This window comes from Scyliorhinus torazame, chromosome 7, assembly GCF_047496885.1.
Source record: "Scyliorhinus torazame isolate Kashiwa2021f chromosome 7, sScyTor2.1, whole genome shotgun sequence".
Lineage (NCBI taxonomy): Eukaryota > Metazoa > Chordata > Chondrichthyes > Carcharhiniformes > Scyliorhinidae > Scyliorhinus > Scyliorhinus torazame.
Genome location: NC_092713.1, coordinates 193,019,037 through 193,046,055, shown reverse-complemented (window position 1 = coordinate 193,046,055; position 27,019 = coordinate 193,019,037). Strand labels below are relative to the sequence as shown.

Genomic DNA, 27,019 nt, shown 5'->3' with positions numbered 1-27,019 from the left:
TAAACCAGACCAGGTAAGGATGATAGATTTCATTTCCTAAAGGACATCAGTAAACCAATTTTTTTTCCAGCAATCAATGAAATTACCGAGACTAGCTTTATATTCCAGATTTCATTAACTAGATTCAAACTTCACCAGCTGCCGCAGTGGGATTTGAACGATGTCCCCAGAGCATTAGCTTGGGCATATGGATAACTTTATCAGTGATATTACCACCATGTCACCATCTCTCCCTTTCAGTCATTAAACAGGTCTGCAGTGACATATGAGATTGAAAGTGAAACAAAAACTATACTTTGCATGATTGCATCTCAATAACCAACAGGGATTTGCAAGTGACAAGAGGCTTGGGAGCAAATTCCCTCCTTCCCTCCCCCACCAAATTGGCTTATTTGAGGCAACATCTGGAATAAATTCAAAGAGTTGTTGGGCAATGTGATTTTGAGCTTTAATGGCTATTTGGAATAAATCAAGAGGTAATGCTACTTGTCTTTTACAAGCCACCACAACAGCGTTTCAGAGATCCATTTGCTAATGTATTAAAGGAGACAAATGGTTTCGATAAATCAGTAGTTCCAGGTATACTGTTAGGTAGGAATGTTATTTTTGAAACCTGTGGCACAGATTCTTGCAGTACTTGAGGAACCATGTCAGTCATTTCTCCTCTCAAATGCTTACAGACACAGTTGTTAATATTTGCTGGAACATCAGCCAAACTACATTCTAGTATATAGATAATCAGAATAAAGTTACTTATTGATAGCCGGACTTTTGGTTTACCATGTGACAAACACAGAATTTACATTTTTAGGACATATGGGTGCCCTAAGATGTTTCACCACAAATGAAGTATTTTTGAAATGTAGTTGTTATAATAAAGGCATAAGTGGCATCCAATTTGGATACTGGTAAACAAATATGAGATGATGATCAGATATTCTATATGAGATAATGATGTGCATCTGAGGGGACAGGCAGGACCTTGTTTTAACATCACATCAAAGAATGCACATCAGACAATGCAGCACTCTCTCATTACATCATTGAAGTTTCAGCCTAGGATAAGTGCTCATATTTTGAAGTAGAGCTTGAACCTACAGCCTTCTAACTCACAGGCAAAAGTGTTGCCCTGGAGCCAAAAACTGTAACTGGTTAAATTTGTAAGTGTCGTAATTCACCAAAATGAGCTGTGATGATCAAAAAACAATTTACTAAAGTAAAACATTTAGCTAACAAAGAGATTGGGCAATTTTTCAATAGTCTGGAAAACAAATACAATAATATGTATACCAACTGCAGTATGCTCCATCGTTCTTTAAATCAAAAATTGCAAGTATTTTGGAGGTTTCTGAGCTTAGTGTCAATTTAATTGGAGCATCGTCTTCCTGAGGCAATGCTGCACTGCCAAATGTGTCAAATTTCAGATGCAATTTAAAACCAAAGTTCCATCGGCCTACACAAATCGATAAAAAAATGTTTTATATTAGATCAAAAGGTGCAGAGGTTCCTGGTGTCTTGCCTAAAATTCTTCATCCAACCAATACCAAAAATATGCATCTTTATCTTATTGGTTGCTCCTGCAATGCGTAAATTGGTTGCCGTCTTTATTTGCCTAACAGACTTCAGAAATAAATCATTGACTGTAAAGTTCTTGGAGATGGCCTGAAGATATGAAAGGCACAATGTAATTAAGTTACTCTTAGAATTCTATCCCCAAGTAGAAGGAATTCTGAACATTTGGTCCTTTGTTCTTGGTGAACTATTTACCATACAGTAACCTCATGTAGTCTTGCTTTTAAACCTCCAAATAGTTCCAGTTGTGCTAACATTTTAAGAGCTGTAGTTTTAAATTATATAGCTAATCACAATCAAGTACTAAACTAAAATGTTCATGGATGTTTCCAGTGCTGCTATTTAATGTTTAATAATAAGATTTATTGAAAAGAACAGTGCATTATGTCTGCATAGAATGCACACAAAATATCAGTTGTAGCTATCTTAAACTGAACAAAGCTCCAATTATTCCAATTTATGCTCGAGGTCGGAGTCAAGTCCGAGATATTCCCAACCAGTAAAGTTAATTTACTCGAGAGATAATGGTCCATGGTGATGCAAACTGCAACATTTTACCCCTCCCCCAGGTTGCTTATTTGTTTACAAGTTAGATTTTCCAATATTATTCTTTGAATGCCATCAAACTTTATCTTCACATGCTAGCATAAAGATCAGGGTCCGAGGTTAGACCACAGATTTTCACTCAGTTGAATGGGAGCTGCCCAGAGATGATCACACTGGTAACTCATCAGGGTAGACCCCTTACAATCAAGTCCCTGACAGATGGGTGCTTCATTACTCAACAGTGAATATTTTCTCACTGATAAAAATCTTTTTCAACAATATAGTACATTTCACACGGATAATCCCTTTCAATTATTAAATATACAATTAATCCCAAAATACTTTTAAAAACATTTTTTCAGGATGGGGTGACGTTGTCAAACCTCACTTTATAGAATCATAGAATTTACAGTGCAGGAGGCTATTCGGCCCATCGAGTCTGCACTGGCCCTTGGGAAGAGCATCCTTCTCAAGCCCACACCTCCACCCGATCCCTGTAATCCAGTAGCCCCATCTAACATTTTGGATACTAAGGCAATTTAGCATGGACAATCCACCTAACCTGCACATCTTTGGGCTTTGGGAGAAAACTGAAGCACCCGGAGAAAATCCATGCAGACACGGGGAGAATATTCAGACTCCGCACATACAGTGACCCAAGCTGGGAATCGAACCCGGGGCCATGGAGCTGTGAAGTCACAGTGCTAACCACTGTGCTACCATGTCACCCGGTAACACCCTATATAACTAGTTGTACTCAAGAAGGTGCCATTGATTGATTTTACATGCAAACGGCTGATAGACCATTCGAGAGGGCATTAGGAGTCAACCTAATGTGGGCTTAGAGACACATGTAGGCAAAATTATAAGAATAGAAAGTGCAGCGAAGTTGCAATGATGATGGTATCAATTGAATGGCTGAGGCTACGAACAAATTTAAATCTAACATTAATACACGAAGGTCCTTACAGGTTTCAGAATCTAGTCAGCTCCATCATCTACCAATAACTGGTTTAAAATGTATTACAGGGAAAGGATAGGGTAGATAGAATAAATTTTGACTGTTGGGGGTTCTGGGACTCAGGGCCATAATATAAAAATTAGAGTCTGGCCTTTCACAAGTGAAATTAGGAAACACGTCTCCATACAAGAGGCGGGAGCAGTTTGGAACAATCTTCCGTAACTGGCAACTGATGCTATAGCATTCACAAATTTTAAAACGGAGACTGATGGAATTTTGTTAAGTGACAACCTTTGATCCAAAAGCAGTTACAGTATGGTACACTTGTAGTTACTTAAAATGGTTTGTGAAATCTGTAACCTTTTAAAAAAATGTTTCAAAATCACTTTTTAGAGTTTGTACCATTTGCAAAAGGAACAACTGTTCTTTTTGGACAAGAAAAAAATCCTGGTCCATGTGACCTGGTGACCCTTGACCTAGATCAGTACCCGTTGGAATTTAAAATACGTAGGCCAAGTAGATTTATTTCTGTAGCTCGGGCGGTGAGAATTAAGACAAATTTACAATAAGGAGCTGTGTGAGAGTTGAAAAGGCCCAAAACGTGAAGACAAAGTTAGTGCAGGGATTGTTAATTAAACAATTCATGAACCTGCTTCACTTTTTCAGAGCCAACCAGACTGTTCATTGGAATTTACTAAAGGGTTGGATAAAGGAGTCTCTGGAAAATCTGGGCCTTCAAGACTTTCATGAATCTAGCTGATGAGGGTCTTCAGGAATGTGCCTTTTTGGATGACGACCATCTCCCGGGAACTCAAGAGTTGAGCTGCTGTTGAAGGTGACTTGAGGATTAAATCCATCGAGTTGGAAAGACTGTGAGATTCCATGTGGTGCCACATTTTGGCAGGAGTGGACGCGAGTGCTTATAATTTCAAAAGACATATCTTTGTTGTATGTACTACTTTAAGTGAAATTAATCGACTGTTATTTCACATTTTGACTTGCACCGAATTGGATTTGTGTTAAAGTAATGGGCGGTACGGTGGCAGTGGTTAGCTCTTCTGCCTCACAGCACCAGATACCTGGGTTCAATTCCAGTCTGGATTACTGTTGGGGAGTCTGGGACTCAGGGCCATAATTTAAAAATTAGAACCTTGCCTTCCGGGAGTGAAATTTGGATGCTTTTGGGTCAAAGGTTGTCACTAAACAAAATTCCATCAATCGCCGCTTTAAAATTTGTGATTACTATCGCATCAAATATCAGCGGTGGAAAATTGTTCAAAACTGCTGCCGCCTTTTGTGTGTGTGTGTGGGGGGATTTTTTTTTCAATTAAGGGGCAATTTAGCTTGGCCAATTCAACTACACTGCACATCTTTGGGTTGTGGGGGAGAAACCCACGCAAACACGGGGAGAATGTGCAAACTCCACACGGACAGTGACCCCAAGCCAGGATCAAACCTGGGACCTCGGCGCCGTGAAGCAGCAATGCTAACGACTGCGCCACCGTGCTGCCCTTAGAGTGAAATCTTGTTGGTAATTTCATTTTGGGGGGGGGGGGGGGGGGGGGGGGAAAGAGAGAGAGAGAGAGACATTCGGTAAATTTGGTTTGTGGATCTACATGAGGATCGCAACAGTTACCCAAAATATTAAAGAATATGGAGCAAAAGCAGATAGATGGGGTCAGCTGTCAGACTAGCCATGATCTGACTGAATAGCAGTAAAGGCTCGAAGGGCTAAATGCCTTATTCGTATTCAGAAAATCCAAAACTCGACATTATGTACCAGTTCAGTTTCTGAACAACAATCCAGCAACGATAATACGTCACTTTTCACCAGCCTCAAATTACTATTGAACTCAGATTTTTCACAATTTGTTTGGATTTGAAGCAACAGTCTCGGAATAATCTCTACGCGCCTGCAACCACCTTTGAATTAATTACTCAGAACTGCAATAAATGTCAATTTACAAATACATTAAAAAAACATTTTAAAGAAGCTTTTTTAAAAAATATTTTTTTATTCTACATTTTCACATTTTCCTTCAAATATTTACACCCCACCCACAAACAGTAAATGGTAACAAATACAAAATCAATCCCCTTAACAATACCAATGATCCCATCCTCCCACCACCCCAAACAATGGCCCACCTGTCAATATATGCATCCAATAAACCAAACCCTCCCACGGTGGAAACAAAAAACAAAGGAGAAAAAGAAAAAGGAGTCCTGGACCGCCCATGGTCACCATTGACCTCTTGAGTCCACTCCCCCCTCCCCTACACTCAATGCCATCCAGCCTCTGAAAGAGTACCGTACATGATACCCCAGAGTTGTACACCCCCCCCCCCTTCCCCCCTCCAAAGTCTCCAGCTCCTCCCGTCCACTGCCTCTTGTAAAACTCCTCCTCCCAACATCGGTTCCTTCCCCCCCAACTTTCCACCCCGACTAGACCACTCGGACCCTGTTCTGCCAGGCTCCGATGGCTGCAGCCCCTCCCCCCACCTCACTCCCGTTCACTGGCCAGCTTAAACCGGCCAGCGTGGAGGCCCCCGCCCAAGTCCCTTTCCCCCTTGCCTTGCCCTAGGAAAGCCCAGAGATCCCCTTCTAGCACACACCCCGCATATCCACCTCCACCCCAAGGAGCCCTCATTTCGAGTGAAAGTCCCATCCCTTCCCTTGTCCAAATATATACATTGGCTCCTTTACCCCCTACACCAGCACGCAGTGAAACAAAAAAGAAGAAAATACAGTCATGAGGTTACTTCGGCACATGGCCATTTCTCAATTTGCTTCCGCCGTTCCAAAATAGAAGTCCCTGAGCTTATAAGTCACCCTCAGCTTCGCTGGATATACAATGCCGCACTTCACCTTGCTAATGTACAGTGCCCTCTTCACCCAGTTGAAGGCAGCCCGCCTCCTCGCCAGCTCCACCGTAAAGTCCTGGTATACACGTATACCAGCTCCAGCCCACTGCACCACCCGCTTCTGCTTGGCCCAGCTCAGGACCTTCTCCTTCACACTGTACCTACGGAAGCACAGAGTCACTGCCCTTGGCGGTTCACTCGCCTTTGGTACAGGCCTCCACGATCGATGAGCCGGATCTAGTTCATATCGCGAGGGATCCTTCCCCTCCCCCAATAATTTTGCCAGCATCGTGGCAAAATACTCAGTCGGCTTCGGTCCTTCAACTCCTTCGGGCAGCCGCACAATCCTCAAATTCTGTCGCCTGGATCTGTTTTCCAGGTCTTCCATTTTTCCTCGCAGATCCTTGGTAATGTCCATCACCTTCCGCATCTCCTTCCCCATCGAGGCAAGTTGATCACCGTGCTGCAATAATGTCTCCTCCACTTCCTTCAGCGCCTCCCCTTGCTCTCGCAACTCCGCCACTGCGCTCGCCACCGCTGTTATCACCAGGGAAATCGCCTCTTCCCCCAGCGCACTCAAAACCTCCCTCATCTCCTTCCTCACCGTCTCCATGCATTTCGCAAACTGCCTTTTGAATTCCGCAGCCATCACCTTAAGTTATTTCTTCAGCCGTAAGCAATGCGGCCTCCCCTGGTGCTGCAGCCTCCATTTTCTTTACTGACCCCGCGGTGACCTTTCCCCTCTCCGACGGACTTTCAGCCGCTTTTTTCACGGCCGTTTTTTTGCTGGTCTTCGAAATTCCCCTCCTCTGTGCTGTCTCCCGACTTTTACTGCCTTCGCTGGCCCTAGGACCGGGCGTTAACCCCTGACAATGCCGTTCCTGAACGGGGGCCCTCCAACGCGCAGCTGCCTCCCGCCCGCCGTCACCGGAAGTCCTTCTTAAAGAAGCTTTTTTATACAAAACGTAAGAGAAAAAAAATCAAGTGCCTGGGGTTTTCTCCAAAAGTAACTAATTTTCCGGGTTCCATTTATTAAAAGAAAACTTCCTCCCTTGTGACTTTCTTTATAATTCCATCAAATAAATGTGCAGATTATTCCCCCCCCCCCCCAACCAAGTACAGTAATGACAATTTAGCAAAAACTCAGTCATAAGGTTTCTAGTGATAGACTGCAAATGATTACCTTCATACTTTATAATAGCAATGAAGCCACTGTTATTATGCAGCATGCCACCGCCATATCAAATACAAGTTATTAATAGTTGGCATCCACATTAAGGTGTATGAGCCAACAGCAGCTTAAAGATACATAGGAGGGTTCCAGTTTCAAACTTCCGATATTGCACTCAACCTCCCAATCATGTTGCCAGGCAAAGCCAATCTGGGTTTGTAGTGACTAGATCAAAGAGTTGAAGGTTCCCAGTACATTTTAAATAATTGTACTAGTGCTTTAAATCCTTTATGGCCTTACACTACCCCTTCCCATCTGCCCACCTATATGGATGTGCCGTCAGCAGTCTAGGTATATAACCTCTTTAGAATTCTCTCTCTGGCAATATAGGAGTTGGCGATCATTTATCGTCTACTTCAAGGAGTTGGTCACTATTAGATGCCTGGGGGGGGGCTTTTTTCTTGTTGTTGATGGGGGTGGTGGGTGTGTGATTTGGCTTTTTGTTTTCTTGTTGCTGTTTCTATTTTTATGAACTGGAAAAGATTAATAAAAATATATTTTTTAAAATTATTTCTCTGTTCATCGCCAGTGCACCACTGCAGGAGTTCCAACCATCGCCAGCTGCTTCATCAATGACCTTCTTTCCATCATAAAGTCAGAAGTAGGGATGTTCATAGTTCACAGGGTTAACCATATCATCTCCCCCAAAGCCTCTCTTTTGTTGTCCAGTTGGGTGGAGCTGCCCTCACTTGGTTGCATTCCTATCTATCCATTCACAGGAAGAAAATCACTGGCAATAGCTCATCTTATTGTTCACACACAACTACATCTAGAGTTCTCCAAGAATCTCATTTTTGGCCCCTCTTATTTCTCAGCGACATGTTGTCATTTGGCACCATCATTCAAAAAACATATCAAGTTCCACTTTATTTTTTTATTTGATCACGTTATGTGGGAATAGACCAGCATTTATTGCCCATTATTAATTGCCCTGGAGAAGGTGTGATGGGCAGCCACCTTGAACCACCACACACCATATGGTGTACGTACACCCACAATGCTGCTCAGAAGTTTGAGGATTTTGATACAGATGATCACATGTTTACTGATGACAATTCGATCCCAATACCATCCCTCCTCCTCTTCCCAGATTCTGACTGGTCCAACATTAACAAAGAATAATACATCACAGGAACAGGCCCTTCGGCCCTCCAAACCTGCGCTGATCACGTATCCGATCCAGACCAACCACCTGTATTCTTCTTTACTCCATCTGTTCATGTGCCTATCCAGATAAGTCTTAAAGGTTGTTAACATATCTACCTCAACCACCTCACTTGGCAGTGCATTTCAGGCCACCACCCTGTGTAAAAGATTTCTCCCGCACAATTCCACTGAACCTATTTCCCCCCCCCCCCCCCCCCCCCAAACCTTGAACTTGTGCTCCCTTCTAATTTTCAATTCCGCCCTGGGAAAAAGCCTCCAACTGTTCACCCTATCTATACCCCTAATAATTTCATAAACTTCTATCAGGTCACCCTTAACCTCCGTCTCCCTCGGGAGAACAATCCCAGTTTATCCAATCTCTCCTCATAGCTAATACCCTCCACGCCAGGCAGCATCCTGGTTAAACCTTTTCTGTACTCTCTCCAAAGCTTCCACGTCCTTCTGGTAGTGTGGTGACCAGAATTCGAAATGTGGTCTAACCAACGTTCTAAATAACTGTAACATACTTTTCAAGCTTTTATACCCTATATTCCGTCCTATGAAGGCAAGCATGCCATATGCTTTCTTTACCACCATTTCCACCTGTACTGCCATTTTTAAGGATCTCTGGATCTGCACGCCGAGATCTCTGTGTCTTTATGTTCCTGATGGTTCTGCCATTTATTTTATTGCTCCCACCCGAATTGGATCTACCAAAATGCATCACCTCGCATTTGTCCGGGTTAAATTCCATCTGCCATTTCTCCACCTAATTTTGCAGCCTATCTATATCCTGTTGCATTCTCTGACAATCTTCATCACTATCCGCAACTCCTGCAATCTTAGTATCATCCGCAAACTTGCTAATCAGACCCGCTACATTTTCTTCCAAGTCATTTATATATATTGCAAACAGCAGAGGTCCCAGTACTGATCCCTGCAGAACACCACTAGTTACAGACCTCCATTCGAAAAAACATCCTTCCACTGCTACCCTCTGTCTACTATGGCCAAGCCAGTTCTGAATCCATCCAACGAGTTCACCCCGACCCCATGTGATTTAATCTTTTGCACCAGCCTGCCATGAGGGACCTCATCAAATGCTTTACTAAAGTTCATGTAGACAACATCCATAGCCCTTCCCTCGTCAATCATTTTTGTCACCTCCTCAAAAAACTCAATTAAGTTAGTGAGACATGACCTCCCTCGTACAAAACCATGCTGTCTGTCGCTAATAAGACCATTCACTTCCATAGATCCTATCTCAGAATCTTTTCCAACAATTTCACTATTACTGACGTCAAGCTCAATCGCCTATAATGACCCCGGTTATCCTTGCAACCCTTAAATAACGGGACCACATTGGCTATCTTCCAATCCTTTGGGATCCCACCTGTGGCCAACAAGGACACAAAGACTCCTGGATAAGTAGATATTTTCTCCAATATTAAATATTAAGAACAAACCTATTGTCTTTGGGTCCCCACCAAAATTTCCACTACCTAGCTATTGACCACTTCCCCCTCCTTGGATGCCATCTGAAGCTGAACTTGTTAGCTTGAACCTTGTCCATGCCCTGCAAGCAAAATACTGTGGTTGCTGGAAAACAGAAATAAAAACAGAAAATGCTAGAAACATTCAGCAGGTCTGACAGCATCTATGGAGAGACAAATAGTTAACGTCTTAGTTCTGATGAAAGATCGCGACCTGATGTAAACTCTGTTTCTCTCTCCACAGAAGCTGTCAGATCTCCTGAGTATTTCCAGCATTTTTAATTTTTATCTCTGGCCCATATCCGCTTCAACCTGTGTAACAACACTGCTCTCCACCCCTGCTTCAGCTCATATGCTAGACTGAATCAATCCAGTGAACTCCTGGTTGGTCTTCCACTTTGCACTGTCCGTAACCTTGAGCTCATCCAAAACCTGTTTATTTCCCAACTCCCAGTCACTTGTCACTCCTGTTCTCGCTAACTCACACTGGTCCCAGTCTGGAAATGCCTTGATCATAAAATTCTCATCACCATTTTCATATCCTCCCACCATTGTCTATCACCTCGCTATCTCTGACTTGCTCTAGCCTTACAAACCAACAAGACGTCTACACACCTCCAATTCTGGCATCTTGCATGGCCCCCTGAATTTCAATGCCAGCCGTGCCTTCAACTGTCTCAGCCTCAAGTTTTGAAATTACCTCTCTAATCCTCTTCCACCTGCCTTTCCTCCTTTAAGAGGCACCTCAACTTCAACCAAGTTTTTAGGTTGAACTCTTTTTAATACAACCAAATGTAGACCATTTCCGAGCTCAATTAATTTCAACACTTTTGTGTGGGGCTGAAGTCACAGAGGTCAGGTGAGTAAGGTTTTCTCCCCTAAAGGATACTAATGAACAGAAGGTTTTCATAAGTCCAACAGCTCCATAGGCACTTTCACTAACCCCAGCTTTTAATTCCCTGATTTTCGTTTTGAACTGAAATCACACTGCCATGAGTGAGGGTGGAAATCATGTTCTCCAATGTATTATGCAATAAATTTCAGCAATTTACTTATAAAGAAGGGTGAAGAAGCAAATTCTTGCAGATGCTGGAAGCTTGAAACCAAAAACACTGGAGGCATTCAACAAGCCAGGCTACATCAGGGGAGGAGGCAATTGACTCTTCTGGTATAAATAATAATCTTTATTATTGTCACAAGTAGGCTTCATTAACACTGCAATGAAGTTACTGTGAAAAGCCCCTAGTCGTCACATTCCGGCGCCTGTTCAGGTACACAGAGGGAGAATTCAGAATGTCCAATTCACCTAACAGCACATCTTTCAGGACTTGTGGGAGGAAACCGGAGCACCAGGAGGAAACACGGAGAGAACGTGCAGACTCCGCACAGACAATGACCCAAGCAGGAATCGAACCTGGGACCCTGGCGCTGTGAAGCAACAGTGGTAACCACTATTCAACCGTGCCTTCCTCAGAAGGAGCAAGGACCTGGGTACTAGCCATTTGAGGTCGTTCTTTCTGGCTGATAACCATTCAGATCTCCTCTGGAATGCTAAAAGAACTAATTTTCGCAACCCAGTCATAGATGGGACAAGCTGACATTTCCAAATCCTCTGCTCAATTAAAACTTTGTCTAAGCATTTGAATTATGAAACTCTTAGTTCAGTCATGCGATGTACTGCTAGACAAATCAAAAGCTAGGCCCAATCCTGTCAAACTGGAAAAGTCAGTCAACGGTTCTAGTCCTGGTAACCTCCGATAGAGGTTACAGCTCTATTTTCTAAAAGGATCATTCTACATCATGTGGGCAGCGTATGATGAGAATATTAACTACTACTATTCAAGTGCTTTTAAATTGGCACTGTTTATCTGGATCTGTTTTAGCCTATTTTGCAGGTGTCTGTGAGCTAAAATAAGCATTTAAATCAAGCTCCCTTAGCCTGGCAAAAATATTGCATGAACAAATTGATAATTATCTACCACCTTATGGGTTCAGTGAAGTGTCGAGACATTTATTCTGCGGTAAATGCACTACACAAACAGGATAATTTGTTTTAAATCAAGCATACAGGCACCGTTTTAATGTCATCTGGAAAGTGACACTTTTGACCATGCAGCACTCCCTCGCTAGTGCAATGCAATGAATGAAAACCTAGATAGTGTGTTGAAACTTCATCAGAACAAGACCACCAGTTGGAATAATGCACAGAGCCAGTCATGTTCTCTGAGCCTCCAGATTTCACAGCAAAAACCAGTACCCTAGCTTCGAGCAGCGTGAGAATTTTATGTTTACCCTATTATGTATTTTCTTTTCATGTACGGAATGATCTGTCTGAGCTGCATGCAGAACGATACTTTTCACTGTACCTTGGTACACGTGATAATAAACAAATCCAATCCAATCCAATGTAAAACCGTGTATGGAAATTTCTCTCCCAAAACAGTATTTCTGTATCATTTGTTTAAACACCAACGCAAATGTCCTTAAATTCAAATGCTCTTTCAAGACAGCTTTACAAACAACACAATGAGATTGCAAAAGAATATCCAAAATGCTACCTATGGGACAAAATAAATGTGTTCTAATGTATAGTAGCTTTGCATGACATGATCAATACTTGGGAAGTCCAGTGGTTCCAAAATGCTCCATTTAAATGCAAGCCTTTTTTGCCCTTTTTAACCTAAGAGCACATACTTAAGATTACTAGCAAAGTATGCACAGACCAAGAGAAAAATCTGAAGTTATACCATGTACATCCAAATCCAGGTCATGGATAGAAGTTAAAGAGACATGGCCTTAATTATAACCCAGGAGTCACCTTAGACCCCTTTCCAGTTTAAAAACAATTGTCTGCCACTCCTGCTTACTGACCCTTCAACAATCCTTTTAATGCAATAGCTGGTTCGGATTTGGAACATGTCACCTGATAGGGTAAAGGAAATATATTCAATAGTAGCTTTTAAAAGTGAACTTAGTAAATACTTGGGAGTAAAAAGCTGTACAGCCATCATAGTGGAAGAGCTGGGGAATGGGACTAACTGGATTGCTATTTGAAAGAGCATACACAATGCCCGAAATTGTCTTCTTCTATGCTGTACTATTCTATAACTTGTATTTGAAAGTTAAACTGCAATTAGTATCCCTCAAGGCATCGAATCCAAAATTATAAATTGCTGCATTAAAAAAATGTTTCCACGCTTTGCCTCTGGTTCTTTTGCCAACCTCCTTAAATCTGTGTCCTCTGGTTACCAATCCTTCTGCCACTAGAAACATTCTCTCTTTATTTACTGCATCAAACCCCTTCAGCATTTTGAACACCTCTTATGACATTTTCTCTTAAGTCTTTTCTACTCCTCAGCAACCATTGCTTCTCCACGTAACCCAAAGTCCTCAACCTGGTTTATTTCTGCTGAATTGTTTCAGCACCCTCTCCATAGACTTTCCATTGTTATCCTCTCAATTGCAGTGCCCAGAATTGGACACCATCCTTATGGCCTAACCAGTGTTTTGTAAAGGGTTAGCATTGCTATCTTGTTTTTGTGCTCTATGCCTCCATTAATAAAACCAAAGGTCCCATATCTTAAAACAAAAACAGCTTTCTCAACTTGCCCTGCCTCCAGGTTATCGGTTCCTGTATTCCATTTAAAATTGTACCATTTAATTTCTGTTGCTTCTCCTTGCTCTACCTGCCACAATATATCAGTTCACATTTTTGCATATTAATCTTTAATCAGTATGCGTCTTTAAAGTCTGTTGTTTTTGTTCTCTTTACTACATTTCCAAATGTTGGTGTTGTGTATAGACTTTGAAGTTATACCATGTACATCCAAATCCAAGTTACTGACACAAGCCAAAAAGAAATGGTCCTAATTATGATCCCAGGAACCACTTTATACTTCCCTCCTGTCTAAAAACAACCATCTACCAATATAAAATCAGAAAATACTAGACAATCACAGTAGGTCTGACAGCATCTGTGGAGAGAAAAGGGAGCTAATGTTTTGAGTCTGATGACTCTTGATGAGTACTGTTTTCCACATGCACTGAAACACGCTCTACTTCATTCCCCACAAGTAGATCCAGCACCATTTATTTCCTCATTGGGTGTGAACCCACTGATTATGAAATTTCTCTTGTTCACATTTCAGGAAATTCACAGACTTGAAACATAATCTCTTTCTCTCTTCAGTTACTAATGATGTTGAGATGCCGGCATTGGACTGGGGTGGGCACAGTAAGAAGTCTTACAACACCAGGTTAAAGTCCAAAAGGTTTATTTGGAGTCACTAGCTTTCGGAGCACAGCTCCTTCATCAGTTGAGTGACTCCAAAAGCTAGTGACTCCAAACAAACCTGTTGGACTTTAACCTGGTGTTGTAAGACTGCTTACTGCTCTCTTCGGATACTTCAAATACTGCTGAGTATTTCCAGCATTTTAAGTTTATATTGAAGGGATTCCTCCCTCCCTTTATCCTTTACACTATTACTATACCAGTCCACACTGAAATCCCCCATTGCCATTACTCAGTAGATCTTGCACCTTTCTCTAATTTATTGCTCATCTGCTTCCCACTATTTGGCCTTTGGTAATTCAACAGCTTCTTAGTTGTTCACAATTTTCACCAAGTAAATACTCGAGCCCTCAACTACCTCACCCTCTTCCAGTAATACAATAGGTAATTTCACCTCCTTTCTTTCTTGAATTTTGTGTAGCCAGGAATATCAAGTTATTAGTCCTCCCCTTCTTTTTAAAAAAAGTAACCCCTTTGCCACTGTATCATAGTTCCAATCAGTAATTGTTGCCTGCAAGTTAACGGGGAAAGGGCAAGAAAGTGGACGTGAGGAATGCCAGATCAGCCACGATCCTATCGCATGGTGGAGCAGGTTCAAGAGGCCGAACGGCCTACTCGTGTTCTTATTTCTTATGGTCTTATTTGCACTTACATATATATACTCAAATTCTCCTGTGACTTCATTGCATTTGCCTTATCAGCCCTCCCTCAGACGGATCTACTGAACTACAATTTCTGAAATATACTGTGATTTGTGTCTCTCTCCCTGTCCTCTGTTTCATCAGGGTGCCTTTTTATGGATTGAAAATTAACCAAGGCCGTATCTGCACTAAACTTTCCACAACATATTTTAAAGAGAAGCAGCAAGTTGTCGGAGTACCTTAGACAACACTCATTCCTCAGTGGCACCACAAGAAAACAAATTAAGTCATCATTCATTAATATTTTGTAGAATCTTCTTGTAGATCAGTTGGCTGCCATGTTTACCAACATAACAGTGACCAAACTTAAAATAATCTATTTCTTAAAGTCCATGGGGATTTGGCACATTAGTCTTGTTGAAGGAACAAGACTTTGCACGATTCAGGCCGAAAAATTTTATGTTCAATCTCAACTATTGAAAATTGGCCGGAATAAACAAATGCTCATGCAATGCAAGTAAACAAAAGAGGTTTCTGCATTTGGTCGGCAGATAATTTTGAAAGTTGCGAACTGCCAATAACCAAATTAATGAAGCAGAAACAGTTAAAATGGACCACAAAACAAACAATAGCACACAATTATTTTTAGACATTAAACAGCAAGGATCCAACTAAAGAGGCAAATTAAACAAAGGTAATTGTCTCCTGAAATTAGTCCTGGTGGTTCAAAGGAGCACAAAAAGCCATTCAGTACTTGGAACAAAGTCCAACACAGGATCCAGCAATCTTGATGCAGCTAAGTGATTATTAACTTTGTATTTTAACTTTCGTGTTCAAGCGACAGAAGTTTCTGTTTACAACTTTTTTTAAATAAATTTAGAGTACCCAAACACTTTTTTCCAATTAAGGGCAATTTAGCATTGCCAATCCACCTAACCTGCACATCTTTGGGTTGTGGGGGTGAAACCCACACAGACACAGGAGAATGAGAGAATTTTCTGTTTACAACTGACAGAATTATTTTTAGAAACAGATTCTATTGCAGTCCAGCCTTTGAAAACCACTTGATAGAACGTTGTTCAGGCAGGTGGGGTGTTTTATGAACTTCTATGGCTGTTGTGTTGTTCAGAAATTTGGACAGATGCAGAATACTGAAGTCTAAATACAGCTCATATTTCTTGCAACAAAGCCAACAATTACAGTCTTATTCCAATTATAACCTTGCAAAGGCCACATCTCTCCCAAGCATCAGAGCTCAAAATCATCCTTCATATCAACCAATCCAGCCCTCAACTTCAAGGATTCGGGGATTGTGAGCAGTTGATTAATACCAAATACAAGTCACTTTTTGAATACAGTAATCAAGAACACTCCCACAGGAACAGAAACAAGCCACCATGGTATCTACCTTCAAAATAGGGCAACAAAACAAGTGCAAAAACTTACGGTTTCTACATTAACAACTGAAAAAAAACAATTGATTTAATTATTGAAACAAATTTGACAATGATCTAGGTATGGAATAAGATCCTGCAAAAGCAAACTCAATCTAAATAAGGAAACAAATTGCCTAGGGGTTAACGGAAAGCACAATGATATAGTGCATAAAAGCTGTGAATGTCAAAAATTGCTAACACCTTCAAATTGATTTCCTTTCTGAAATGGTCAACACCTTAACAGTGCCTTCTTTAAAAAAATTCAGGCAAGTGAAGATGCTTTTTCTTTTGCATGTAATAGCTACATAAAAAAGTCTATGTCAATGTTTTGTAAAATTTTACACTAAAGTACCATGCTGTGATTAAGTGCTCTCAAAACCACTAAAGGTATGAATAGGAAAGGATAAGAGTACTAAACATTTGTTTGGCTGTCTCTCAATAACTTGTCCCTCATCAATGTCAGGATTTCTAGAAAATTGAGACCACATTCTTAATCAAGCATTCAAAGAAAAAAAACCTGTTTCATTATCTCAGTGTTTTCCTTTTTATCACTTGCGCCTCAATCTGATGGCTCTGCAAACTGCAGGTGACTCCCCATCACATCATCAGGAATTCCTATCTGAGTGCTCAGTGGTCAATGCTCTAAAGCAGAAATCACGTCACCAAGTGTGGGGAAAAGAAGATCGACTCCAGAACCTGCAGAGTTCATTTGAGGTAAAAGTAGAATGGAAGCAAAGGGTAGAGCCAATATTTTCTGGTGAGGGAGGAGGTGATCCAGCACAAAAGTTCACAGTGGAGCAAAGTTAAAGTTACACCTCTTGATGCAGATTTTGGAAACTATTTTAAAGAGTTAATATAACACATACAAGTTGGTCAATGAATGCTTTTAGGATATCAATGTATGACAGCATAATGTAAACTAACTGAATCCCATAGGTAAATACAGATAGAAGCACAAAAACCGAACAATCCATGTCATTTTTAAGTAGGTCTTGATAATCAAATTGCTGACGTGTTAATCATTTTAGTTAGGGCTTATCATTCCTTTGAAGTGTGCAAGAGTATCTAAATAATTAAAGTTTGCAAAGATAAAAGCACACTGACACAAGTTGTATGTGCTCTGCTTGGTTGCCTGCCACTTTAAATGAAACCAGTACGAAGTCTTACAACACCAGGTTAAAGTCCAACAGGTTTGTTTCGATGTCACTAGCTTTCGGAGCGCTGCTCCTTCCTCAGGTGAATGAAGAGGTCTGTTCCAGAAACACATATATAGACAAATTCAAAGATACCAAACAATGCTAGGAATGCGAGCATTAGCAGGTGATTAAATCTTTACAGATCCAGAGATGGGGTAACCCCAGGTTAAAGAGGTGTGAATTGTACCAAGCCAGGACTGTTGGTAGGATTTCGCAGGCCAGATGGTGGGGGATGAATGTAATGCGACATGAATCCCAGGTCCCGGTTGAGGCCGCACTCATGTGTGCGGAACTTGGCTATAAGTTTCTGCTCGGCGATTCTGCGTTGTCGCGGGTCACTTTAAATGAAAGAGCAACACCAAAGCTTTGAGGTGATATTTAACTGGAATTGAAATTGGAACCCATTCAGGATTTTCCATTAGCAATGAAAGCATTTTTAAAATAAATGTCTGTTCTCTACAGTATTATGCATTTATTCACTACTGGTAGGTTTTACAGTATTAAATTGGCTATGGATTTGGAAGAAGCACAAGCATTTAGGTTTTCCTCAATTTTTAAATTCTTACCTAGGGGCACAATGCCTTTCAACAAGTTTGAAAACTCATGAAGCAGGAAAATGCTTTCCTGGATCAAGGTTTCTTCGGAATTAGTTGATCTAAAAATGCTAAGAAAGAATGCCACCATGTTATATAATTAAAAAGTGAGTTTACAAATACATTTGCATTATTAAGTAACAAACAATGTTCATTTTTTTGAAGTTTTCCTAACTCCACTGCAGAAACTGCAGAAACAGACTATGCTGTTGAAAACCTAACTGGTGATGACTCAAACTTACAACACTATGCATCTTTTATGATTTTGAAACTGGAAGGACCAGTTTAAGCATCACATCTGATTTGCTTGGAAAGAACCCTTGAACTGAGCATGCCTTGCAACATCGAGAACTTAACGAACAGCCGGATGAAATCAGCTTTTTGATGTTCCAGTCAAGCTGATCAGCAAATACACATCTATTATTACTCAAAAACACTGTTATTTTGCCCCTTCAATTATTTCTATTTAACCCTCTTAAGTATTGCATATTATCTTAAATTTGAAATGATGTGGAGATGCCGGCATTGGACTGGGGTGGGCACAGTAAGAAGTCTTACAACACCAAGTTGAAGTCCAACAGGTTTGTTTTGAATCACTAATTCAAAACAAACCTGTTGGATTTCAACCTGGTGTTGTAAGACTTAAATTTTGAAAGCGGAATTATTTCATCAAATGAGCTCCCAGTTAAAGTTCCTCCTCTTAGTAATCAAGAAGCAGTATAATATTGATGCAGTAACAGTTGCAAGGGTCCTTTTTGTTTATTCCCTTATTTTCCCCTGTATTTTGATCCATGGATGAATATGGTGAACGTAGGAACATAGGAATTAGGAGAAGTCGGCTATTCAGCCCTTTGAGTCTGCTCTGCCAATCAATCAGATAATGGTTGATCTCACATCCACCTCCTGCCTGTTCCCATATCCTTTTAATCTGTTTATCTGAAATATATCCATCTCTTTCTTGAAATCATTTAATGATTCGTTTAAGAGAGTGGAGGACAAGTTCAAGTTGGGAATTAGATAATAGTTAACCAGTTGTATCTGCCACATATTTCATTACAGTTCTTGTTAATAAAAAGGGTAATTGTGTTTATATTTACAAACCTGGTAACTGTAATTATTGGGCAGCCAAGGGCCAAAGACTTTGGGTATTTTTCTAAGAATCATTGGTGAATTCAATTGTGTTGAGACTCCAGGTTGAATGGGGCTGGAATTGACCGCGCACTAGTCCGGGTACCGTAACACAGTACACATGCAAGTGAGAGCTCTACATGATTTGATTATCTAAATGACACCAGCAAGCAGGAGTTAAAATCAACAGGCAACATTACAATAACCATAGCAAACAACACAGTCTTGGGTAATGCAAGAAGTATCGCTCCAATATAATGCTAATTGCGCTTTTTATGACTCCTTTCTCCATCAACTTTACCCCCATCCTTTAGTCCTGAAAGTGCTGACTCTTCACAGATATATAATTTTCTGTGTACCAGTCACAGTCTTTGTCCTCCACATATAATTCTACACAGTGGCCGGAATTCTCCGGCTGTTCCCACCGGCGGGAATTCTGGTCTTGCCTATGGTGAACCCCCACTACAGGTTTGCCAGAGGTAGGGGGTGCATAGAACAGGAAACGCTGTTGACAGTGACAGGATCTTTGGCAGTTAACGGTGGGCCGCCACCACTAAACACACCACAGGGGATGGGTGGAAAATCCCACCCACTAAATGTCATCAGGGTACGGTGACTTCTGGGCCTCAATCGTGTCCTCACTCCAAACACAGACTTCCAACAGCAATCACTAGACATAAATGACGTCAAAATGCCTGGTCATTTATTCCTTTCCTAACAGAGAAGCACCAAAGCCAACTGTAGCACCAATACTGCTGCCCAGATGGAATTCAGCACAGCCCAGAGATTACAAAGCTTCCTGATCTGTATTGCTCAGCTACTCTCTCGCTCTACCCAAAGCAGATGTTCGCATGTGTTTGGAAAGGGGGTGGGGAGAGGTCATGTTAAAAAAAGCATTGATACACAAACAACTTGTCGTCACAATTTTGGTTTGCTTCTTCTTCAACTGTCAAATATTGCAAAGCAGAAAGCCCATAGGTCCGAAATGGCTCAATTGTTTGAGGCAGTTGGTCAGACAATTATCACTTATTTAGGATTTCTTTTCTCTTGCTTTCCTCTGATGAAACAGCTCTACTTTACAAACAAGATATTCCTACCAGTGGATCTGAAAGCAGATCTGTACCTATTAAAAAGAAAATCCAGGTAACAGTGTTGGAATGTGGACATGGAGATATTAGGTGCTGGAATATTAGGTGCAGCACGGTAGCATTGTGGATAGCACAATTGCTTCACAGCTCCAGGGTCCCAGGTTCGAATCCGGCTTGGGTCACTGTCTGTGCAGAGTCTGCACATCCTCCCCATGTGTGCGTGGGTTTCCTCCGGGTGCTCCGGTTTCCTCCCAGTCCAAAGATGTGCAGGTTAGGTGGATTGACCATGATAAATTGCCTTTAGTGTCCAAAATTGCCCTTAGTGTTGGGTGGGGTTACTGGGTTATGGGGATAGGGTGGAGGTATTGACCTTGGGTGGGGTGCTCTTTCCAAGAGCCGGTGCAGACTCAATGGGCCGAATGGCCTCCTTCTGCACTGTAAATTCTATGATAACATCTATGAATGTAATGCCTTGTCTTGTGGAACAGGTTGATCATGCTTACAGCACAGCGTTGAGCTTTAACGTTCTCCAGAGTTGAACAGCCTGCTCACAAATGAATAATGGCCTTTTAAACAATATCTTACAGGGGCTCTAGAACTACACCCTGTCTTTGAGGAGGGAAAACATTGAGCAGTTGTCATTGGGTCCATGACCAATGAAGTCCGAGAGTTCATCATTGTTTACATTATCACCTGCAATAGACTAACCAAATTAGTGTGTGTGAATTGTGAAAAGTAAAATACATAGTATGTCATTTTCTAAAGGTTATTTCAAGTAAATATTTTCTGATATAAAAATGTTGTTGATAAAACTCACGAAAGTGTGCATAATTTTACACACAGGACCAAAGTCCATGGGAGCAGAAGGCCAGTCAAAATTGCTCCACCATCCAATAAGATCATGGCTGATCTGGTTGTTGTCTCAATTCCACTTTCCTGCCAACCTGCCTGCACCCTCCCCCTCCCCAGAACCAATAAAAATCTATCTAAATCAGCCTTGGATAAATCTGATGACCCAACCTTCACCACTGTCTGGGGAAAAGGTTTCCACATACTAAAAACCCACAAGAGTAGGAAATTTTCATCTCCATCTCTCATCTAATTTTTTTTAAATCGCTCCCACAAGTAGAAACATTCTCCTGGTAACCACCGTATCAGGTCCCCTCAGGATCTTATATTTAAATAAGATACCGCTCATTTGTCTAAACTCTATTGGGTATAGGCCAAACCTATTCAACCTTTCTTCATAAGATAAACCCTTCATCCCAGGAACGAGTCAAGTGAATATCCTTTTCGAAAAATAATGAGATCAAAACTGTACAAATATAGTCTCACCAAGATCCTTCACAGCTGTGGTCAAGCTTCCCCACTTTTGTATCCATTCCCCTAGCAATAAACACCAACAGTTTATTTCCCTTCCTAATCACTTGCTAGACTTGTGTACAAACTTGTGAATCATGTACCAGAGTTCAACAATCTATTCTTCCTGCCAAAATGGACAATTTTCCACATTCGTCAATTTTTTTGCCCATTCATTTAACCTGTCTATATCCCTTTGTAAACTACTCCTCTTAACAGCGTACTTTTTGTCTACCTTGGTGTGAACTGTGAATTTAGGTACCATACATTCGGTGCCTTAAAGTCATGATATAGATTCAAAATAGTTGAGGCGCATCCTCAGATTCCTGTGGCAACAGCATCTCAGTGAAAATGTGATCAGTGGGCTTTGTTCATCTGGAGGAAGTAGTTCACATTTAAATTTGGAGATAACTCAATTTGGTTTGGTGATTATGCATTTTTGTAAACATAAGCATACTGATTTTCTGTTAAATATTAAAATGTTACGTATTCCATTTCTTAGTGGGCAGCACGGTAGCACAAATGGATAGCACTGTGACTTCACAGCGCCAGGGTCCCAGGTTCGATTCCCCGCTGGGTCACTGTGCGGAGTCTGCACATTCTTCCCGTGTCTGCGTGGGTTTTCTCCAGGTGCTCCGGTTTCCTCCCACAGTCCAAAGATGTGCAGGTTAGGTGGATTGGCCATGATAAACTGCCCTTAGTGACCAAAAAGGTTAGGAGGGGTTATTGGGTTACGGGGATAGGGTGGAAGTGAGGGCTTAAGTGGGTCGGTGCAGACTCGATGGGCCGAATGGCCTCCTTCTGCACTGTATCTTCTATGTTCTTCCAAATGGGCTAGGAGGCCATCAACTTTAATTTTTTTTAAATCAGGCTTGGTGTTTTACATTTTAGAAAATTTCCACATAGCCTGCATCAAATAAAAACAGGATTTTACAATCCAAAACTAGTTGTCAATGTGGTAACCCTAAATACCAGTATAAAGAGAAAACAGGAAAACGGTCAGTAATTAAGTATTACCAGGAACAAATGTGTGGTACAATGGTCAGCAGTCTTTCCAGCCTCAGGAAAAGCACATGATGGCTAAATGTACAAATTGCTGTCAAACTTGCTGGGGAATATGACAGATGCTATAGACACCAAAAAGTTGGACTGTCACAAACATTTGAATTTGACTAAAAAAATGAAGTACCAAGAACTGTAAATAGATTTTTTGTAAACACCATGGAAAAAGTCTTGCATTCATACAGCAACTTTCACAATCAGCAGAAATCTCAACTGTTTGCCGCCAATTAAGTATTTTGCAAAATATGGTCACTATTGTAATGTAGGAAACGTCACAGCCGATTTGCATACGGCAAGCATCCAAATATTTGAATAGACTCCGAAGAGTCATACAATCTCAAAACGTTAACTTTGTTTCTCTCCACAGATACTACCATTTTTCTAGCATTTTCTGTTTTATTTCAGATTTTCAGCATTGGCACTATTTTGCTTTTATCCAAATATTTGAGTTGGGAAGATGCATGGATTTAAGTGCTGTGGTTAGAGGCAACGCTAGCATTAAGAACATTTGAATGGAAATATCGACACTGATGCAAATATATGAGGTTGCGCTTATTTTTTGGAATAAGGCCATACTCTAAAAGTGATAATAATTATCACTCCAAGTGAGCCCAATTTGACAAACTTTGAAACTCTTCACTTATTCTGTTTGGCACTAAACCAGGTCTGTATCAGTAAACTTCAAAATAGGCCAATGGTTTGCAGCTTTTCAGAGTAAATTGGTCATAATCTTGGAATACCTTTGCACAAAATACATTAAAATGCTGTTGTATCAGATAATATAATCAGACTTTGAAAGTCTGTCATTGCAAGCTTGTGGATTCAATTACACACAGACAAGATTGTTGGAAGCAATTCCCCTTTCTAACAAAGATCATCAAAAGTTCTTGATAAACAGAATTTGACATTATCACTGTAATCCAAGTTACGAATGAGGCAAGTGAAAAAATGCAATAATCTGCGTTGAGGGAGACATCACATAGCACTTCACTACTAAGTATCACCCCTCATTTATGTGGGCAGAGTGTCTGCCAATTTACACACAGCAAAATCTCACAAAAAAAGTATCGAGATTGACGACCAATATAATCTGCCTTTTAGTGATGCCGGCCTAGGGGATAAACACTGGCCATGACAACAGGAAGAACACCCCTGCACGCCTTCGAAATAGTGTCCTTGGAATCATTGATGTGCATCAGAGAGGGCCTCGGTTTTAACGTCGAGTCCAAAGTACAGCCGCTCCGACAGGGAGGCACTCCCACAGCATTGCACGAAAGAGTGCCGGATCGAGGTGATGTGCTCAAGTCTCTGGATTGGGAGCTTCGGCATCAGATGTGCACTGGACCCGACATGGACACAACCTCCGGGGGGGGGGGGGGGGGGGGCGGTTGAAAAGGAATGCTCCCGTTGCTCATGGTGACAGGGAAGTGGAATGGGTGTGAAGGAGTGGAGGTGCAGGATGCCACTCAGGGGAGGCCATGACAGTGGCTGGGCCTGACGTCGCGCAGTCACTGACGTGTCACCTCCGACCCGAAGGAGCCGCCGCCAACTTTGGCCTTTCCGCTCATTTTAACCGCCCGCCATGATCTACTCACGCCTTATCCACCAGCTCGCGCATTTTCCACATGTTCAGCATCTTTGCCTCCTCTCGCTTCCACAGCGGCCTTCGCTCCCCGTCCGGCAATTTGATCTACTTTCACTCTCACTCACTCCCTCTCCTTCCCCCCCACCACCCACCCGCCGCCGCTGCTGCCACTACTACTACTACTGAGGTACAGTAAGCCGATAATTCACAGCGAGGATTTAACACGAAAAGGGGAAGCCAGGTAGGCAGGCAAACCACCCCCTCTGACCCAATACTCCCTCCTCCCCTTCTCCGGGCTACCAGTCAAGACGTAAACACGTCTAAACGTCATCACGCCGACCAACATTTCCTGCGTCACCAAACAGACCCCGCCCCCTGCGCGCGGAGGTCCCCCTCCTCCGCGCAGCGCCCGTCCCCCAAGCCGCCGTCTGACACACACACTCCAGGGCGTATTCCCACTCGCAACAAGCGGCTCAGCAGCTGCACATCCAAGAAGCGTACGCGGGCGCTCTGCATCTTTGTGCCAGTGGATAAGAATTGACCATTTTTTCATAGAATTTACAATGCAGGAGGAGGCCATTCAGTCTGTCCCGGCCCCTGGGAAGAGCACCCTGCCCAGGCTTTCACCCTATCCCTGTAACCAAGTAACCCGGCCTAGCCTTTTGGACGCTACTGGGCAATTTAGCGTGGTCGATCCACCCAACCTGCACATCTTTGGACTGTGGGAGGAGATCGGAGCACCCGGAGGAAACCCACGCAGAGATGGGGAGAAGGTATAAGCTCCACACAGACAGTGACCCCAGGCTGGAAATGAACCTGGGACCCTGGAGCTGTGAGGCAGCAGTGCTAACCACTGTGTCACCGTGCCACCTTTTTATTTATATTTTGAATGTGTATTTGGCAATTTTCTGTAGTTTTATTCAGAGCTGCATGAAGGAGTACAACGGAGGGGCAAATTCAGAAAGAAAGTGAAAAATGAAAGAGACTGACAGCCAAAATAAAGGGAGGCCAAGAGTCTTCTATCAGGGTGAAAGATTTTCCGAGACCGTGCCGGAATTTGACCTCCTGCTTGTGACTTGGTTGAGGGCTTCCCAAGATGCCATTTGTCCAGGATATCTCCTCTTATCGCTGCCCAATCATGGCTGGTATTTGCGCATGCACAACCCGGAGCTGGTAGAGTGTATATGTGCAGTGTCAGGAAATAGAGGCAGTTTTAAATCATTTATATTTGTTTTTTCTGGGTATTGGAAATAATTTAAGTAAGCTTTATTTTGTGTTTATATATTTTTGTTAAGCAAGGGTTAATAACTTCTGTTTGGTTCAGATCCCTGTATTGTAGTGAGGGTTTACGACAAGGGTTTTTTAAAAATCTAGGCCGTTGCTTAGCAACCAGGAGCCACCCTGAGACAGCAAGAGCTTTTCAGTCAGTTAATGCCTGAAGCAGCTGGGCACAGGCCAGGGAACTGCAGAGAGCAGATTTCCCAAAAGAACAAAACAAAGTCCCGGAAACCAGGAAGTGGAGACAAAAGAATGTCTCAAGAAGACAGTTTTGTCAACGGAACAAAGAACAGAAATCTGAACAAAGTTTTGTTCAGGGAAATTAAAGTAAGTGGCAGAGAAAGGACTCTGGATTAAAGAAACAGCTGCAGGAACCAGATTTAAAGAAAGCTTGTGAGAAGCTAGATATCTGAGCTAATTAGAAGGTTGGTGACTCCTCATTACACGCCAGTGAAAGAGCGGTGTTCTGTTGACATTGCTGGGTACCTGAAAAGAGTCTGTGTATTGCAAATGTGCGTGTCAATCCAGAGCAGAGGAATATCATACAGAGCAGTTGTAATCCTGGAGGTGGATCATTGGTGAAGGCACCCAAGAGAAAGCATTGTGTGGGAGAAAATTCCAAGGTGTGTTCTTCACGATTGGAACAAGTACAGTACAGAAAAGTACAGCACAGGAACAGGCCCTTCGGCCCTCCAAGCCTCTGCCGACCATGCTGCCCGTCTAAACTAAAATCTTCTGCACTTCTGGGGTCCGTATCCCTCTATTTCCATCCTATTCATGTATTTGTCAAGCTGTCCCTTAAACGTCGCTGTCGTCCCTGCTTCCACCACCTCCTCCGGCAGCGAGTTCCAGGCACCCACTACCCTCTGTGTAAAAAATTTGCCTTGTACATCTCTTCTAAACCTTGCCCCTCGCACCTTAAACATATGCCCCCTAGTAATTGACCCCCCTACCCTGGGAAAAAGCCTCTGACTATCCACTTTGTCTATGCCCCTCATAATTTTGTAGACCTCTATCAGGTCGCCCCTCAACCTCCGTCGTTCCAGTGAGAACAAACTGAGTTTATTCAACCTCTCCTCCTATCTAATGCCCTCCATAACAAGCAACATCCTGGTAAATCTCTTCTGCTCCCGCTCTAAAGCCTCCACATCCTTCTGGTAGTGTAGCGACCAGAATTGAACACTATACTCCAAGTATGGCCTAACTAAGTTTCGAGAAATGACTTGCCAATTTTTATACTCAATGCCCCAGCCAATGAAGGCAAGCATGCCATATGCCTTCTTGACTACCTTCTCCACCTGTGTTGCCCCTTTCAGTGACGTGTGGATCTGTACACCTAAATCTCTCTGACTGCCAATACTGGAGTTTGGAACCCCTTGTGTGAAAGCCAGGGTTCCAGTGAGATCAGTTGGCTCACAATGTGACAAGCGTCTGGGGGGAATTGATTAGAAATCCGCAGAAGTTGTATTGGCTGACATCTGTCACTTGGTTTCAGAGTGTCGGGTGTCTGACCACATTTCGCCTAATCATAGAATCAATCGTATATTCC

At 42.1% G+C, this 27,019-nt stretch overlaps 1 protein-coding gene across 5 annotated transcripts in view; it reads right to left on the bottom strand.

Moving 5' to 3' along the window:
- The window catches only part of clint1a (clathrin interactor 1a), a 289,089-nt gene extending 264,595 nt beyond the window's left edge, over positions 1-24,494 (bottom strand). For 2 of the 5 annotated variants that reach the window (XM_072511905.1, XM_072511906.1), the window contains exon 1: positions 24,203-24,492. In XM_072511905.1, the coding sequence (XP_072368006.1) occupies positions 24,203-24,243 (41 nt within the window). In that variant the 5' untranslated portion in view covers positions 24,244-24,492. Of the gene's footprint in view, positions 1-24,202 lie in introns of all 5 variants that reach the window. The other 3 variants (XM_072511908.1, XM_072511907.1, XM_072511904.1) reach the window with 3 other exon arrangements.
- Positions 24,495-27,019: the final 2,525 nt, after the last annotated feature.